The sequence below is a fragment of the Chrysemys picta genome, chromosome 3 (genome assembly GCF_011386835.1).
Source record: "Chrysemys picta bellii isolate R12L10 chromosome 3, ASM1138683v2, whole genome shotgun sequence".
Taxonomy (NCBI): Eukaryota; Metazoa; Chordata; order Testudines; family Emydidae; genus Chrysemys; species Chrysemys picta.
Window position 1 is genome coordinate 169,012,034 of NC_088793.1, and position 18,158 is coordinate 169,030,191.

At 41.1% G+C, this 18,158-nt stretch overlaps 2 protein-coding genes across 18 annotated transcripts in view; both read right to left on the reverse strand.

Moving 5' to 3' along the window:
• Positions 1 to 792: 792 nt before the first annotated feature.
• Positions 793 to 11,682, reverse strand: MRPS10 (mitochondrial ribosomal protein S10). Its single transcript, XM_005301239.5, has 7 exons — positions 11,221 to 11,682; positions 4,744 to 4,808; positions 4,577 to 4,649; positions 3,457 to 3,596; positions 2,626 to 2,734; positions 1,713 to 1,802; positions 793 to 1,311 (listed from the first exon to the last, which is right to left on the reverse strand). The coding sequence occupies exons 1-7, from the start codon at positions 11,266 to 11,268 to the stop codon at positions 1,225 to 1,227; spliced, it is 612 nt and encodes a 203-aa protein (XP_005301296.1). The 5' UTR covers positions 11,269 to 11,682; the 3' UTR covers positions 793 to 1,224.
• A 5,085-nt stretch (positions 11,683 to 16,767) lies between these two features.
• TRERF1 (transcriptional regulating factor 1) overlaps positions 16,768 to 18,158 on the reverse strand; it is a 136,963-nt gene continuing 135,572 nt past the window's right edge. For all 17 annotated transcript variants that reach the window (XM_065589496.1, XM_065589499.1, XM_065589502.1 and 14 more), the window contains one exon: positions 16,768 to 17,296. In XM_065589496.1, the coding sequence (XP_065445568.1) occupies positions 16,975 to 17,296 (322 nt within the window). In that variant the 3' untranslated portion in view covers positions 16,768 to 16,974. The remainder of the gene's footprint in view (positions 17,297 to 18,158) is intronic.

Consider the following 18,158-nt stretch of genomic DNA (forward strand, 5'->3'; position numbering starts at 1 on the left):
TGTAGGTTGTAGTGTAAGAGCCCCATTTTCAGGGCCCCCATGGAAAAAAGCCTTTTACAGCTGCAATTAATACACTTGTGTTGAGACCAAGTTAATACCATTATAACACATCATCAGATGATGCTGTTAAAGATAATTTTACAAATGCTCTTTCTTAGGCTTGGTCTACACTACAGACTTATGTCAGTATAACTGTGGTGTTCTGCGCAATGCAGTTTACTAACCGAACTCCTGCTGTAGACAGCACTATGTTAACAGGTCTCCCATCAACATAGCTACCACCTCAGACGGAGTACATACAGTGACTGGAGAAGCTCATCACCAGGGGCAATGTCTTCCCTAAGCACTGCTGCAATGCTGTATGTGTAGACAAGCCCTTACTATACAAGCATGGGAGAAATGCTGTATTCAGTTTGTGATGCAGATATTTTGGGGGAACTGGCAAGTAGCTAGAGAGTTTGCTCTTTGCCATTGTATCAAGAAAGGATCCTAGGGAGACTCAGTTGCTGCTTGATAATAGTGTTTGTGTCTGATCTGAGATTTCCTGGGTGGTATTTGACAACATAGTTCAAAGTGTATACAACAAAAAAGTTTTAAAAAATACCCAGTCTTACTGATTTTGCTTCCCAGCAGAAACTGACCTGACCTGTAAGTGCCCCACCTGCTCAGCTGAGTGATGAATACTAAAACAAGTCCTGAAAGTTCTCTTCAATGTGCTTTTACTGTCAGCTTGCCAAGTATAACAAGAGAAGATAAATGTAATCTTTTTCAGGAGACTATCCCAGCAATAAATATTTTAAATAAAATTTAATGGGTCATAAGAACTCTGAGATATGTGCTTCAAATATCAGCCTCAGTGACAGTAAATTCACAAATCCTGTGGTGTTTATGCACAAATAAACCATTACCGTACATCATGACCTGTTCATGTACATTTACCAAGTTCTGGCCACATAAGACTTAGAAAAAAGAAAAACAGACAAAACATTTTCACAGTCCAGTCTTTCTGCTAGTGGCCTGGAGCTGGGATCCTAACTCACTGATAATTAGGGTAGCAAATGACCTGTCTCATCATAATTTTTAAGTATTCTTTGTAAAATTAGGACAGGGTTTGAGGTTGGATAGAGGGTAACTCCTGTGAGAAGATGCTTTGTTTAAAATGTTAACAGGCACAGGTTGAGCTTCCGTTGCTAACATGTGAAAAAGCTTTAGTAGATGAAGAGCTCATGACGTGCTTGTAGTTTCTTCTACTGAAGGTAGCTTGTCCCAAATTGGCTTCTGAATATGTTCAGGTAGTTTCTCTAATTTGGTCTAAAAACAAAACAAACAATTATACCTACCAATCTGCACCTTAAATGTGACAATTCCCTCATTCAGAATAAATTATTTTGCTGTATTAATATTTACCTAAATCAAATTACAAATACTTATTCAGGTACATGAAAGGCCACCAAGTGGCAGAAGCCATTTTAAGAATAGCACAGCTTCCATCCCCTCTTCATCTTGTGCTTTCCACTGTTTGGATCCCTTGCTCTCCAGCCCTGAATCTCTGCATGTTCTCCTCTCTCCCCCTCCCGCTGCACATTCCAGAAATTACACTTGCTGTTAGTCCCAGCAGATATCAACAGCTACCATTTGTCATCTGATTCATCTTAAAACTTGACTCATCCCACAGCTCTTACTAGAAATTCAAGAAAGCAATTCAATTATACCTTTTTTATTTCCATGGCAACCCCTTCAGGTAAATTTCTTTGGATGTATTCCAAATAGACATCAGCTGTACTGCCAGTTAAATGTTTTAACTAGAACAACACAGAAAATGTTTTAAAAATAAAAGTAGCCATATTTTCTGCTATTAACATATCACTGTATAATGATATAGGCATACACTGATAGGAAAATTTCCTCAGAGTTAGAAAACCTAGAGCACTCAGGGTCAACTTTCCCTTCACCACAGGCAAAAGATTAGCATCATCTTTGCACTCATGCAGAGTTAGTAGGAGAAGGTACTCCCAGACTAGGGGTTTGCTTAACACCCGTATTCTGCAACTGTAGAAACACATACACCTTTGTTTACCTACAGATCCTTCTGCAATTAACTTGTAGTTTGATTAGTGCAGCCTATATTTAGAAAGGCTGCCTCTGGGTATTATATAACATCCTAGCATCCTAAACTAGGTCAGGGCCCTACTATGCTAAGCACACTACAAACGTACATTAATTGACAATCTCTTCCCCTCAACAGACATGGGTGGTGGCCAGGTTTTTTCTGGTTTTTAAGAGGAAGGTAGTTATTTTTAAAGGCAACTGTGGGATGGTTTATCTGCCATTTTGTTCTAATTTTTTAATTAATATAAAAGATACGATGTGGAAAATGGTGTGCTCAGAACCATACTTTTCAGTAGTATTATTTTAATATAAGGTGCATGAAATATAACAAGTATTCTCTTTAGTATCTACTGAGACAGGATTAGGAAGTTCTGCACGCTGGGGTTAAATGTAAAATCAGTACACACATTTCAGGAATTTTAGTGAGTGTCAAACATTAAATACTTGACAAAACTGCATTTTCTATATGTGAAGTTCTATTTGAGCTCTCTCCTTCCCCCAAATACACTCACTCACCTCCAAGCATCTATAATGTGTCCTCATTTCATACTGAACTCTGTGCTTCTTGAAAATGTGTATTGACTTCAGAAGGGTGAATCGTTCTATCTTCTTGGGAGGTTCATGTCTAACATGCACAATCATTTAAACACATTATTTCATATTTTAAATCACATTCATACCCCTTTTAGATCAAACCACTGTTTTCATTATCTACATAACCCACCAGGACTTAATGCCAGGATCCCTGCTTTAATTGACATTTGCACAAGTGAATGAGGCAGTGTGAAAAGTACCAGTGTATTTTGGTATCACAGCTATATTTTGGCTTAATAATTATTAAAAGACCCGGGGGGAAAAACAGGCCCACTAAATTCAGCAAGGTGATAATGATACCTAGGGGGCTGCTTGCACAGTCAGTGATGCTGTCCTTACAGCAAGTTTGAAATGGTACTTTAAAAAAAACACACACAACCCTGGGCAAGATTCCCTTTTCTATAAATGTTTTGCTGTTTAACATAGTGCTGTGTGTGTAACAGCTGTGGCTTTTGGCTGTATGGTCCTTGAACTATTATTGTATCCTATTGCTGTGTGAAAGGCACTGTGTAAAACCAACTTTAAAAAAAAACAACTCGTGTAGGATTTTATAACAAGGAAAATAATTAAAACAACTGGTCAGGGAAATATCCCAATGGCTTCAAATTAGTTAAAAAATACCATCAGTGTACATCTTTCACTTCTGAAACACTTAGCGAAAGTAAATTCCATACCTCAAAAATCTATAACTATGGATGCCATAAGGGGTGGTGTTTTACAAGTAGCAGCTGAGACCAGGTCACCTAGACTTACACTTTTTCAATGGAGATGCCAAGTTCTTTAGCAGCAAGCACTGCAAAATATTCATAACTGTCCAACACAGCTTTATCATGGCCTTTAACTAAAACTGATAATTTCCTGTATAATGTGTCCGGTTCATCTGAAATGGATACCTACATTTTGTAAGAAAAAGACAAGTTAGGTGATAACTCTATACTACCCTTAATTAATTAATACAATACACATTTATCTTGTACACCCTACTATCCTATATGGGGGAAAATACTATAGGCAGCTCAACCTAATTGTACTTTTTAGTTTTGTCAACCTGTGGCTAATTGGCCACTATTACCAATTCTGTCAAGGATGGCAGAGCTGTGCACTCCAGCTAAGCCCATTGGTCTAGATTCTCTTGTAGATACAGATAATCCACCTCACCAAGAGGCAGTATTTAGGTCTATGGAAGAACAATGGAAGCTGTCTACACTAGGGGTTAGGTTGGCTTAATTAGGCTGAGCATACTTAACTACACTCCTGAGTGACATAGTTAAACCAACTTAATTTTCTAGCGTAGACCAGGCCTCTAAATTTTGAGCATTCAGAAGCTACTATGGTAAAAGTTCTTGATCAGGAGGGTGAGGGCTCTTCAAGATGACTCAGGGAAAAAAATGTAGTAAGGCTTGCAATAGTTGAAGTTAAGAGTAGAACTCAGCAGATTCTTCCCTAAAACCAGTCTATTACTTTTTTTGGCACTGGAGAAGAGTCACCTTCTCAGGCCCTGCACTGTTGGCAATTCTCTCTGTAGCAGAAGAGAAATACACAGGACTCCCTCCATCAGGATAAGATGAAACATAAATAAAATGGGAATTAAAATTTCTTCTTTTAAAATATGTACCATACGTATTTTAAAATGAAAGGACTTTCCACAAGAATACTACATTTCTATTCTACATGCAGACTGTAACCCTAGGACCTCATTGAAAATGAGACCCCAATGAGTAATAATTCAACTCATACTATAAATATTCTTTTCTTAATGGGATTTTGCATAATTAAAAAAATACTCACCTATGCTAAAATAAGTCTGAGTTTGTGTATTTGCTTTGTTACTGAGAATGTATATAATAAGTACAGGGTCTATTTAGTCACATACCAAAGAATTGTCCTTATGATGGTGTAAATCAGTGTGGAATCCTGAGAACTGAACCCACAACAAGTCCTTGTTTCTAGATGGGAGGAGGGAGAAAAGACCACATTTAACATAATTATAAATTAAGAGCTCAGGGTTTTTCAGACTTCATTGTTAAATGTTATACTTACAGAAGAAAACGATATTGCTCTGGCGTATCTCTGCTTGAGTAATTTACAGGAAAAGTCCCTATTCTCTGTGAAAATAAGTTAAATCATCAGCTGGCGTCTTTCAAATTAAAAGTTATCGGCTTAATGTAGATTTGTTAAAAGCTAGTTATTGTTTTCTAGACTAAAATATATAAATATAAGTCTGGAGGTACCACAAAGAACTTAGCATATGAAAGATTAAATGCATAGTGTGTGCATAGTGTTGGTGCAGAGCAATGAGACACAGACTGGTTAGAGGAGTTTCGTTCTTGCTCCAAAGATGATGGCACTGAAGGGAACGTAGACCGAGTAGTTTGGAATGGCTGCATGATGGGTATAAAAAGGCAGCAGCTGCTATTCCAGTGCACAGGCCTGAATAAACGTCACTGATTCCTAAACAAAGTCCATTTACACCTAGGGTTCATAGTGAATGTTGCCCTCAGCTGAACACATCATAAAATGACTAGTTTAATTAATTTGTATGGTATCTGTCTAGAAGGATTCAAAACTAACGTAATATGGAAATTACCTTTAATCTGTGCAGAAATTCCACATTTAAGTTTGTGTGTTGGAAATGCAAATCTGACTAGCTCACACACAAAAATGTTTTGGGTTAACAGTTACTTTACTTGTCAATACATTACCATTACATGCATACAAAAAATATATGAACTCATTTCCTACTAAATATGCCTACCTACATAATCACCGGCAAATAAGAGGACTGAGGAAGAAACTAATTGATTACCAACGATACAAAGGCATAATTATAAGAATATCTCTGAGTTAGAACTCAATACAAAAATTGAAGATTACTGATTTTATTAGCACAATAATGGACTCGAGCATGTGATGTCATTCCATTTCTGAATGCAGGATATAGCAATACATACAGTATTTCACAGTACAATTACAGACTTTGCTAACTGTGTCCCTGTGACAATTCACCAAATTTGGCCAAGTTACTTGTCTCTGAAAAATCAGAGTTTGCAAAGGCTCAGTAGCGACGTGTTAGAATTTAGCAGGTAAATTATCAGGTAAGATTCTATCTCTAGTGAGCACTCTCCACCCCATATAGCTCCTATGGGCCAACCAGACTGAGCAGGCAACATCCCCAGAGTGACTTGGCCTGTTCCAGTCCAGGGCTCCAGGGGCTAAGCAGGACTCGTCCAACCATTGTTGCTCTCAGTACCCACATGCTGGGGCAGTGGAACTCAGAGCAAGGAGACTGTCTCACCTATACTCTCAATGGTCCCCCTGCTAGCACCCAGGAGGAAAAGGATGATGCCTCACTGGAATTTAGGGGGAGAAGGGGAGTCACAGAGATAGGCTTCACAGGGGCAGAATAGGACAGGCAGGGAAAGAAGAGTCTGTTACAGCAAAAGCACACTCACTTCCAGAATCTGGAACAGAATCCAGGATTCCTGAGTCCAAATTCTCCTCTGCTGCCTAGCAAACAGCTGTGAAACCCACTGGCAAGTATCATCTCCCTCTAGTGGATGGTCCACACAAGAGGAGAAAAACCTGCTACTACCACCAGTTACTTCATTAGCTCAAATGGTAGAGACCTGTGCTATGTATCTAAACATTCCAAGCCTGCTATTGATCCAAGCTAGGTCAATATGGTTCTGGTTTTTCAGTTTTGTTTTGTTTTTAAATAGGAAATTACATGCAAAAATCTATTTTAAAAGAAAGTTAATATTCCAAAGTCAAGCACTTAAAAGGGAGGACAGACATGCTAGAGTTAAGGTTTTCCATGCAACTGTAATGTGTCCCCTTGTGTATCTAGTCTTTAATTACATGATCACATGCTATTTTTTCCCACAAGACCCCTGGCTCATTCACTCCACACTATAAATTGTGTTCAGGGAATGAATCGGGCTTGTGTCGTGAATGAAGCTGTTGTCTGCAGCACCTCTCTCATTTGCTACAGACGTTAGGAGGTGTGTAGTGAATGAGGAAAGACTGTAAGGGAAAGAAAGGAGGGTTTTTCAGTTTAAGCGGTTGAATATCACCTTGGAGAACTGAATAGTATTTCAGCCTCTTCCATGGAGTTCTTACGTAATGCTGACAAGTCACTTCAACCAAAACATTCACAGGTGGCTACAAATTGTGTTCCTTATTTCAAAGTACCCAACTTGAGACACCTGGAGTCAGATTTGCAGAAGAGCTGAGCACTCACAACTGCAGCTAAAGTCAATTAGAGCTGTGCATTGAACATATGAAATGCTATAAAAATGCTAACTACTTTGAGAAATCAAGTCTCCTGATTGTAGTGAATACCTGACAGTTTTGGCTGTAAATTCTCTATGCCTTAGTTCATCACCTGTCCTACAATAGGGATAATGCCACCTCCCTAGCTTACAATGGTTTTGTGAAGATAAGTTCATTAACATTTGTGATAAGTACCACAAAAAAGCGCATGAATGGCATGCAGAAATATTGAATGGGACTGCACACTGAATGAGTATAAAAGATATACTGAATAGCCACCCATACAGTTAGCACCGTCTAACCTGGGCACTGAATGAGGCAGGGGTCCTGCAGAAAAAACGGTGATAATGTAAGTAAAGACTATTATAACGCATATACACAAGGGGGCCAAATTAAGATTGTACAGGCAACCTTAATTCCAACGTTTTCTAACTTCTGACTCTGCAATCTTAATATAGTTGTTTGTATGTAAATATATATACACGTTATATTCACCATGTGCTACTGTAAGCCTCACACTAACTTTCATAACTACAGAATATTACATAGCAGAATATGTTGAAATTAATGAGAAAGTTGATTGTCCATATAAAATGAATGAGAAGAGAAGATGTTTGATAATTAATGTCCTTCCTCTCCTCAAAACAAGAGTGGGCATCTCAAGTTCACAATAGGTATTACGTTTACACCTTGGTGCATTGTTTATCCCTTTTAATTGACTGAATGGCAGATTTATATTCTTCCACACATTCCATTTTTTGCAATTGATGTTTTTAAAACTTCATTCTAGACACAAACATTTGTAGTCGATTCAGTGTTTAAAGTGATCTACTGTTTCATCAAGCTTTGTTTTTAAATCTTCAGCCTGGGGAGTTGTGTTCCTTCGTGGTACCAAACGTTATAGCCTTTTTAACATTATTTAAATGTGTAAAGCATTATTCCTGCACACTTTTTCCTTTCTTGCATTGTGCTAATAATGTGTACAGGGACAGTACATAGTCATGTGCTTCTGCTATATAAAACTGATGGTAATCTGAAAATGTGTTAAAAGTTGGACTGTAAGGTAAATTGGTGAATACATATAGTGGGAGGGACATTCAGCACATATTAAAATATAAGTTTTGTAATAGTTCCATTTATTCTACAATTTAAGTCAAATATTTTTTAATTTATTTCAAAAGCTGGCCATCCCACAAGGCTACAGACACTCTAACAAACTGCAGTACAAATTCAAATTCCATATATAGGCTGAACCTCCTGGCTAAAACAAAATTGGTCCTCTCCTAACAACAGTCATCCAAAAGAGCCTCAACTTTGTCCTCCCCCCATACGCACCGCAGGAAAAAAGCAAACCTTGGAGCTTGGAATGTTAACAAGTCCAGACTCTGGCTGACTCAGGAAGAAAGCAAATTCCAAAGTAGAGGGACTTAATGGGGAACCCCAACTGGTAATTTACTCTCAAACTTGAGAGAACTCAAGCATCTTCTCTGACCTCAATTGTTGCAGAAATTAGATAGGTAAAACAGCAGTCCCTCAAGTAGCCTAGTCCCAAATCTTTCTCTCTCACTTCCACAGCATAAATTTCAAAATTCATTTTCTCAGTTAGATACTTCCCACATGCTAGTCATCTCTTTGCTTCACCCACCAAGTAATCTGTAAGCCACAGTAACCATGCCAGGGCACGACTGGGAGATGGCTTTTGGGGGCCACTATATCAGTGCCATGAACAATAGATTATAAAATCCAACCAATTCATAGCTAAAGTTGTCTTTTAGAAAGAGTACACTTCCAGAAAGCAATCTGTGATGGACCCTGATAGATACTCTACAAGGCTGGACCACTGAAACAGGACTTTTGCTCAACCTGGATAGATACAGCCCTAAATCAATAGTCTTGGATAAAGGGTATATCTACCCTACCCCTCCTCCAAAGGGTGTTCTTAACTTGGATTAAAATAGCATAGAAGACACAGCAACTCTGCTTTCAACTCATTTGTAGTTTAGGTTAAAGCCTATAGGAGAGCCTGGAGTTGAACCTAAATTACTAATCCAAGTTAAGAACACCTTTTTTATACCCAAAGCTATAACCCCCAACTCCAGCCCAGATGTGGCCAATGACATGAGTAGAGCAGACATTCCCATGATTGTCATGTTAGCTACAAATTCCTGAGTCAATCCACAGGAGTCATCTGCATTGACACGGAAGTCAAACACTATTAGCCAAAGCGAAGAACCTGAGAAATTCAAGCAGGGCTTCCGCAGCACAGCCGGCTACTCAGTATTAACTGAACATGGTCCAGGTCTTGGACTTTAACTTAGAATGAAACAAACATAAAACTTAGAAACAGGGGTAAAAGACTGTCAACTCTTGGAGCGGGGCTGCCTATTTGCTCTGCCTTTGTACAGCCCTGGCAGGCTGGGCTCCTGGGTGCTACCCAACCCCTCAAGGTGATGGTCTCTGTGCAGCTCTCTGGGCCAGATGCCATGAGCAAGTGTAGTGTGAAAAACTGCTAACTGATGTAATTTGCTACTAGCAGCAGTTGCTATCTGACCTAATCTGCTACTGGACCGGGGTAGCAAATTGTAATCAGTAGCAGTTACTGATACGTACGGTTGTTCTTTTTTGGTGACGTGTCCTAATTTGCTAAAACTTGACTGTTGTTGGATGGAAACATGAAGTCTTCAGCTTCCAAACAACCCTGCCTGGTGTACATAAGCATCAATTACCTCTTAATAGAGTGAAGTCATTTAAACATCATTTATTTTGCAGCTTCATTTACTATGCTAACAAAACATAGCAAGTGCAATACTAGAAAGACAGATGTCATTGCTAAAACTACTAGCAAGTACGTACTTATATTTTAATAACAAATACTCATTGAAAATATGTATAAATTAAATAGCACAATAACAAAGGTAAATGATGAAGTGCTAAGAGTAATTTAGAGAATCCCAGCAGCAAATAAGACAAATTTATGAACTGCTATGAGACTTTATGCAGTCATATAAACTGATAACGGATTCTTTGTTTTTCAGGGCTATATGTAAAATATTTCACCAAATCAAGTCTCCCTAAGCACCTCAGCAGATTACATCACACTGAGAGGAGCTGCGGTGACTATGCCTTGGGATGCCTTTGCCTTTAAGAACCCAGCCTTGGGAAGCCCATTCTGAGAGGCGCTGTCCTGTGGGAGGGGATATGAAAAAGTCCCTCTGCTCCTTCTCCCACTTTTGAAAACACTGATGTCTCGGTCCACCGGGGTAACAGTCACCTACTTTGCCCCAGTTTTGCCCTCTGACAGTGCCTCACCCCTGGGCTTAACCCCAGTGCCTATCCCCCTAACTGATTTTGCCTTTCAGCCCCTATCCTAAGCCTGCCTCCAACTGCTTGAACCCCCTGACCAGTCAATTTCCACCCCCTGCTCAGACTCAGGCCATCCCCTGCCGATCTGCCCCCTTTTAACCAGGGCTGGCTCTAGGCACCAGCCGACCAAGCATGTGCTTGGGGTGGCACCTTATAAGAAGTGGCCAATGTTGGGGTGGCGGGGGGTGCTTGCGGTGTTTTTGTTTAGCGGGGCAGCGCGCCGGGGGTTTGGGCGGCCTGGCCCGGCGCTTGGGGGGCGGGGGTTTGGCCAGCCCAGCGAGGCGCTGGGGGGTTTGGGCGACCCGGCGCTCGGGGCGGGGGTTTGGTTGGCCCGGCGCTGGGGGTGGGAGGATGTTACGGCGGGGCGGCGCTCTTCTTTTTTGCCTGGGGCAGCAAAAAAGTTAGAACCGGCCCTGCTTTTAATCCCTGTACAAAGCAGTCCGAGGAACCTGTTGCCAAGTAAGGGCAGGGGGAAGGGCAATGGCTTCAGCAGAAGATACTGAGCATGCTCACTACACCCTAAGTGGCAAAGGAAGATGCAAAGCAGCTTTTCGCACTACACCGGCGGTGGCCGCTCAGTTCTTGGCCCAGCTGGCGCGGCACCCTGGGCGCCAGCCGAGAAGCCCGAGCCCCGCTGCGGGTACGTACAGCAGAGCCGAGAGCCCCCAGGGCTGCAGCCCCGGCACGGGGCAGGGCCCTAGCTCGCGTCCGGCAGCGCGCGAAGGGCGGCGGCTGCTCCAGCCCGGGACCCGGCGGGGGCTGAGGCGCAGCCGAGGGCTCGGGTCAGGAGAGCGCTGAGCACTGGGGCGGCTGGACGCGGAGCGGGGAAGTCCCTGGGGTGCGCGCGCCCTGTCGCTGCTGCCCGTCCCGCGCCCCCGGTACCTGGCAGCACCGCCGCCACAAGCGGCTCACGCCTCCCCACGCCGCCATCTTGCCCACAGCCCCGCCTACCCCGGCAACTTCCGGCAGCCACCGCGCCGTAGAGCTGACCCCGGAAGGATAGAGCGGCTCCACTCGCAACCTGCTACCATAGAGTTCGCCCTCCCGCCTGTAACTCGCGTTCGAGTAGCAGGAGCCAGGCCCCGCCCACGTGACACAGAACAGGCCCCGCCCCAAAGCCTGCGGCGGCACCGCCAGCGCCCCCCGCCTGAGCAGAGCGTCGGCCTCAGGCCCCCCAGCCGTGGCGGAGCCCGCGGGGAAGGCTCAGCAGCTCCCTGCCAAAGGCTGAGAGGCCCCTGGGCGGCTGCCCCGCCTTGCACCCCATCGTCCCTTCGCCAGCCGCGAGCCAGGGACTCCTGCCGCCCAGGCTGGGCCACGGCCCCATTTTCCAATACGCGCCTGCGCACTGTGTCCCGTGCTTGCCCCCGCTAGAGGCGCCCGTCCCCGAGCGGCGCTGCCTGTGAGGATCCCACGCTGGGGCGGGGCCTGGGGCTGCTGCTCGGCCGGCTGATCCCGAGGGGTCCTTGAGCTGCGTGTTAAGGCCGCTAAACAATCGGTTCCAGCTCGTCTCGAGCCGGGACACGCGGAATGCGGCTCAAAAGCTTCTCAGCGCCACCGGGATCCCACAAACACATTTTGTCTCTCCCGTATCCTCTCCGTTATGGTGCGCTTTGCCCAGCAGCGCGCGCTGGTCACCTGCTCTTTCAGAGCTTCGATTACAATCGCTTTAGGCCAGCACTGGTCTCCTTATGTTTAGAATGGACCTTGCATAACAGCGCTGGAGGCCATCGTCACTAGTGCAACGTAGGAACAATGACAGACTTTGCAACAGTCAGCAGTGCACAGGGACCTTATCTGTACGTACCCAAGCTCCGGCATGCGATTAACTACAAACTTAAGACAACACAATCAAAAGTAAAAGCAGCTACATTTGCCTAAATGATTTATAGCTGTATTAGAACTCTGTGAAAAGCTTTTGAAACTGACACAACTAATTCTCATACTTCACTAGACTGAAATAAGACAAACCGCACTGTTTGTTCAAAGTGATTTACACAAATAGTGATTAAATATATAGGTGCACACACATTTCTCCCTTTATAGAGCCCCTGAGCATGTGCAAATTTCTTAACCCAATAAACTCTGTACTCAGCCAAACATGATTACAATTGAACTTTCACACCTTGCTCTGGGCTGTTTTCATGCCACCACATCATGGAATGACCTCCCTATTCTTTGACAGGTTACTAGATGCTCCTTAACCACATCCCTCCTAAAAAAAATCATTTTTTCCATCATTTCCAGAAAAAAATATAGTAATATATTAACAATGGGAGTTTCAGATATACAAGGAATGCAGTTTTAGGGCCTTTGATATGGAATTTTCAAGGGAGTGAGAAAGAAGTAAAGAGAAACTCTTTCTGGATTTGGATTCTAGTTGTAGAACATTCCAAAATATCCAAGTAAGCATATGTCAGCAGCAGAAATGTTTAGACAAGACTATACCAGATGTAAGATAGGACAAAGATCTTTAGTTATTTGACAGATTTGTTTCCAAAACAAGATTAAATACACTATTGTTTGTTTTAGGGCTATGGCACCTCAGAATTTTAAAATATTAGAAATAGAAGTATTAGAGAGAAAAGACTTACTGTGACTAACTATACCAAAAAATGTTAACACTAATATGGGGAGGAGGCAGGGGAAACAAAACACTTTTTACTGGAATGATTTAGGAATCCTAGTTACCAGATATAGAATCAGAGAATCTTAGAAATGTAGATCTGGAAGGGACCATCAAGTCCAGCTATCTACACTGTGGAAGGACAGAGTAAACCTAGACCATCCCTGACAGGTGCTTACCAACATGTTTTAAAAAACTTCCCATGGGGATTCCACAGTTCCAGAGCTTAACTACCCTTGTAGTTAGAAAGTTTTCCCTAATATCTAACTTAAATCTCCTTTGCTGCAGGACTTTGTCCTACCTTCAGTGGACATGGAGAACAATTGATCACAGTCCTCTTTATATCAGTCCTTAATATTTTTAAAGATGTATCCGGTCACCCTCCTTCCCATAGTCTTCTTTTCTTAAGACTAAACATGCCCAGTTTTTGTAACCTTTCATCATAGGTCAGGTTTTCTAAACCTTTTATCATATTTTTTGTTACTCTCCTCTGGACTCCCTCCCATTTTTCCACATCTTTCCTAAAGGTTGGGACCCAGAAATGGACACAGTACTCCAGCTGCGGCCTTACCAGTGCCATATAGCAGAATTAAGGAATGCTCTTTTTAAAAGCATCTATAAAGTAAACTATGTGTATATTATTACATATATATAACTTTGTTGTCAACCCCCCAATTTTTTAACAGATTAATTTATTTAAAAGAAATTTTCATCACGGTAGCAAAACCCAACAAACTACATTTTATCAAAAGTATAAAATTCACTAGAAAATACTGTCCTCTTTTTGGCAAACTGTTACATAAAACCCTTTGATTTACAAATACAACAATTATTTGTTACAAAAGAAATAGTACTGAATATTCTATACATAGTGCTTTTTGATATGTACCAAGTATATGGAATCCAAACAAAAACCATCAAAAAAACCAAAACAAATATTAAGTTGTGAAATTAAGCCATCCTAGTGCAAATCTGAATAAGTTACATCCTGAAGTTAAATTGCATGCAAATCAGATGCTAATAATATGAAGCTATATCTGGAAGAGATCACAAACTACATTAAATATGTAGTTTTTATTTCCATTGCTTTCCCACCCAAAAGTATATATATATTTTTACACTAGAGCTCCTAAAATATTTACAACCTTCTAATAAAATATATCAGTTAAATATATTTGAAAATAAGATGATTTTTTTCATAAAATATATTGATTTTCTATGTACAGACTTTACCAAAGGACTAAATCCAATAGTGAAACCATCCCATAATACATAGTTTTGCATCAGCAACTATTAGCAAGAAAACAACTTTTCTGAAATAAAACGAAACCACATTTAGATACATCTAGGCAGAACAGCATCTGTAGAACATCAGACTGTGCAACATTTTAAGAATATGGAGTCAGTGTTTGAGGCCTAACTTATTTAATACTATTTCAGGAATCTGCATTCTTTATATGCAATTTCTTTGGTTATTTTCAACTAATTTTTATCATGGGTGTAAAATTAAAGTATGCCTGTTTCATCTTGGAGATCTAGGGGATAGTTATGTGGATTTAACACAGACATCTGGCAAATCTTTAGTTAGAAGGAACCCAGATGGGTTTTTTTTTTTTTTTTTTTTTAATCTGTGGGGGTCAAATCCAAAAATTTCTACAATATTTGTACTCAATTCTTCTTCCGGCAAAACTCCCATTGACGGCAATTAAAGTTTTGCCTGAGTTCGGCAGGATTGTCCCTTCAAGACTCTCTATATGCAGACTCCTTCCTACCAACATATGAGGAGTGCCACTTCCACATTCTCTCCAACTCTACTGAAGAAGTCCCTTCACAGAGGAGCCCTTAGGGTTCAAAGTTCCATAAGTTTGGAGGGGAGGAGAGAGGATGGGCTCTAGTCAACTCTTTCCACTTTAAGCCCACAGACTCCAATGCTAGTTACTGCATATACAGGCCCTGATCCTGCAAATACTTAAATGTCTGTAGACTCCACTCACAAGAGTCTAAACTTCTGTGGACTGCCCGGAGTCCAGAATGCTCCAGGGCATGGCAGAGTCAATTGGAAGTGCAGGGACATAAGGCCTTCTGTCAGATATCCTGACATAGTGGGTGAAACCATCTGTTGTTTCACAGAAAGGGGGGTGGGAGGGGAGGAAACTCCACCCACCAACAAAAGAATTCACAGGAAACTTGCAACTTTAAAATGATGAGTGGTTTCAACTTACCTACAAGGGTCATTCTTGATTAGCAGGGCATTTGACTCTGAGTAAGAACTTGAGGATTTGGCCTTGTATGTTTGGCTTTAACACAAAAATGGTCTCTTTACTCAAGTAATAATCCTGTGTAGACACCGGTCCTGATTCTCACAGCCTTTGCACCTTGCATGGTCATTTACACCTGTCTATGGTGAGTGAAGAAACACTATTATTTGATAGTATTCTACCCCCATTTTGTATTCATTTTGTACAGGTGTAAGTATACAAGGGAACGACTGTGGAGAACCAGGCCCAACATCTTGCTTGCTCTGGTTAAGACTACATTTTATGATGCCACAAATTGTCAGATATTGTGGCAAATGAATGAAATATTCTTATTGTAAAAAAATGGAAGGAATGGGGAAGATCTGAAATGATTTACATACAAATGTGTTATAAAATTTGCAGTACTGTTCTCCTATGCAGGATTCACGAGAGCATCAGTGTTATCAGTGAAGCCTCCTAAACATTTATAGCATTTTATATCAAGAAGAGCTCAAAAACTGCCCCTTAGTAATGAAAGGTCATGCATCCAAGCACTGTCTAATCCTGCATGTGGTTTAGGTGCAACTTTATGAATCCAGTACTGTGTATGCATCTGTGGAGAATGTGCCAAACCAAGGTCAATACAGATAAGGTTAGAGAGATCTTGTGTGCAGATCTTGGCCAAAGAAAAAAAAAAGTGGGGGAGGGGGGCAGTTAAAATTTCCAGAAGTGTTCTTTTGAAAGAGTAGATATATCAACAACATCCCTCCCCCCTTCTGTCTGTGGGGAAAGAATGTCTCTTGATATTTACTGTCTTCTGGAACATGCTCCTGCACTGCTCGACTGTACAAAACCTCTAAAACCTCTGGGATAGCTATTGAACAGCGTGATTTATTGTCACAATAGACGGTATCTCCAGTTCTGCCCAATTACAAAGGCAGGGCTCCTAATCCAGTGTTCCAATTAGAGGATGTGAGTTTCTGCCACACTTTAACTGAAGTGAACCACTATAGAATCATCTTCAATTCTCAGACTAGGTCATTCAGAAACCAGTGGATCTCTCTCTTTTGAATCCTATTAAAATGGAAGCTCTAAAATGTACAGTATAAACAATATATTTTGCAAGCAGACTAACAGGTACAGGTTGAGCAGTGTTCTGCTGAATGGATGATAGTCACTCTTGTAATTATTTCATATTTAGTCAGATTTCTTTTTGTTACAGATACAACAAGAATGCAAAACAGAAGAACACATCAAGTCAGCATCTCCAACAAATATGGAGTACTATCAGAAAAACACTGCAAGATCCATTGTAGGCAATTAATCCAGTCAGAAGTGCACAACAATAGCTCCTTCCTGGTAAATAGAACCAAAATGAGACATGTAAAATGAAACAGTCCAGGTTATACTGAACTGAGAATAAGAAATTTCTGAAGAGTTAAAGATTAAAGTTCCTCCCATAAAAAGGCTGGAAAGAAATGGAAATAGAAACATGAATTTCTCTGTTATATTTGTGGTTTTGAATAATCTCAGTGAAGCAGAACCCAGATAAAACACCTTATAAGAATATTTGTGCCAATTATTTATTTTTCCCCCAACAAACAAACTGATTAAAAAATGGGTGGGAAGCATATCTTTTCCCTAGACCTGGATAAAAGAATTACCATTTTTAAACAGGTAGTTTAAAATCAATGGGAAATAAACAGGTTGTCCAGGTTTCCTGACTGATACATTCAGGATGTTTTCAGTAGCTGTCTGCATGTGACAACTCTACATTTACAACTCAGCATCATCCTGAAGTAAATCTGCATCTTCATCATCCAACAAGAGGTCAGCATTCATGACTTCAGTCTCTTCCATGACATCTCCTAACTCCGGAACAACATCATCTTCAAGGTCATCTACATGCTCAACGTGTTTAATCAAACTCAAGTGATCCAGAGGGATCACATCATGTCCAACTGGCCCAGTAGTTCTTGCAATAGTGGCTGCCATTTCTGCTGCAACAGCAGCTTTCTGAGCCTTCTGCCTTTGCTGTTCTTCCTGTTGTCTGTGGGTCTTCATATGAGCATTGCGACTTTTGATTTTGAAAAACACCCTAAAATTTCAAGAGAAGAAAGAACATTTCAGATGACATCCTATTGCCTTTATTCAAAAACACACTGATGTGCTTTGCTTCCTTGTCTTGAAAGAGATGATGGTGAAGAGAAATCTATGTACAACTTGGAGGATTTCAGGGAGCGATCATCAGGTTTCTGCAATCTAATAATAATACAGACAATTGTATGCTTTCTTCATTTAAACATTTATATGAACCCAATTGCTGCTGTATCTGAGTGCCTCACAATTGTCAATACATTTATCCTCCAAACACCCCTATCAGGTAAGAGTGCGCTAATATCCCCATTTTACAGATGTGAAAACTGAGGCAGAAAGAGACTAAGGGTGGGATTCATAAAGTATTTAGGCACCTATATACCTTTGTGAATCCCACCCTACTTGATTTGCTCACAGTCACACAGGAAGTCAGTGGTGGAACAGGAAACTGAATCCAAGTTTTGGGAGTCCCCGGCTAGTGCCCTAACTGCTGGAGCATCCTTCCTCCCTCTTTTGGAAGGGTTAATTTATGCTTTTTAGCTACCCCCTCCTAGGATATCACATCAATCTACTGCAGCACTGCCAACTCCAAACACAACAATCATCAGTCAGGCTTCCCAAAATCATGGTTGACTTTTGCTGAAGTGAAGAGTTCTGTGAAGACTGCCCACGGAATACAGAATTGAAATCCTAACGTTTCAAAACCCAGCTACTTAGAGTAGAGACATTGATACTATTAAACTGCTCAGCTGGTTTATCCTGGAATAGTATTAGACTTTGCAATTTTGAAAACTTTTCAAGATTTGATTAGTATCTGCACCCAAAATGTCTGCTTTATGTGACACTTTCATGAAAGTGGCTTT

What these genes read in the sequence shown, in the direction of transcription:
- MRPS10 (XM_005301239.5), bottom strand. Translation starts at nt 11,268, where the DNA reads ATGGCGGCGTGGGGAGGCGTGAGCCGCTTGTGGCGGCGGTGCTGCCAG. An exon ending in ATCATAAGGACAATTCTTTG is followed by an intron (nt 3,597 to 4,576) that starts GTATGTGACTAA and finishes TACAAAATGTAG; the next exon opens with GTATCCATTTCAGATGAACC. An exon ending in CACATTATAGATGCTTGGAG is followed by an intron (nt 1,803 to 2,625) that starts GTGAGTGAGTGT and finishes GTGTTGTTCTAG; the next exon opens with TTAAAACATTTAACTGGCAG.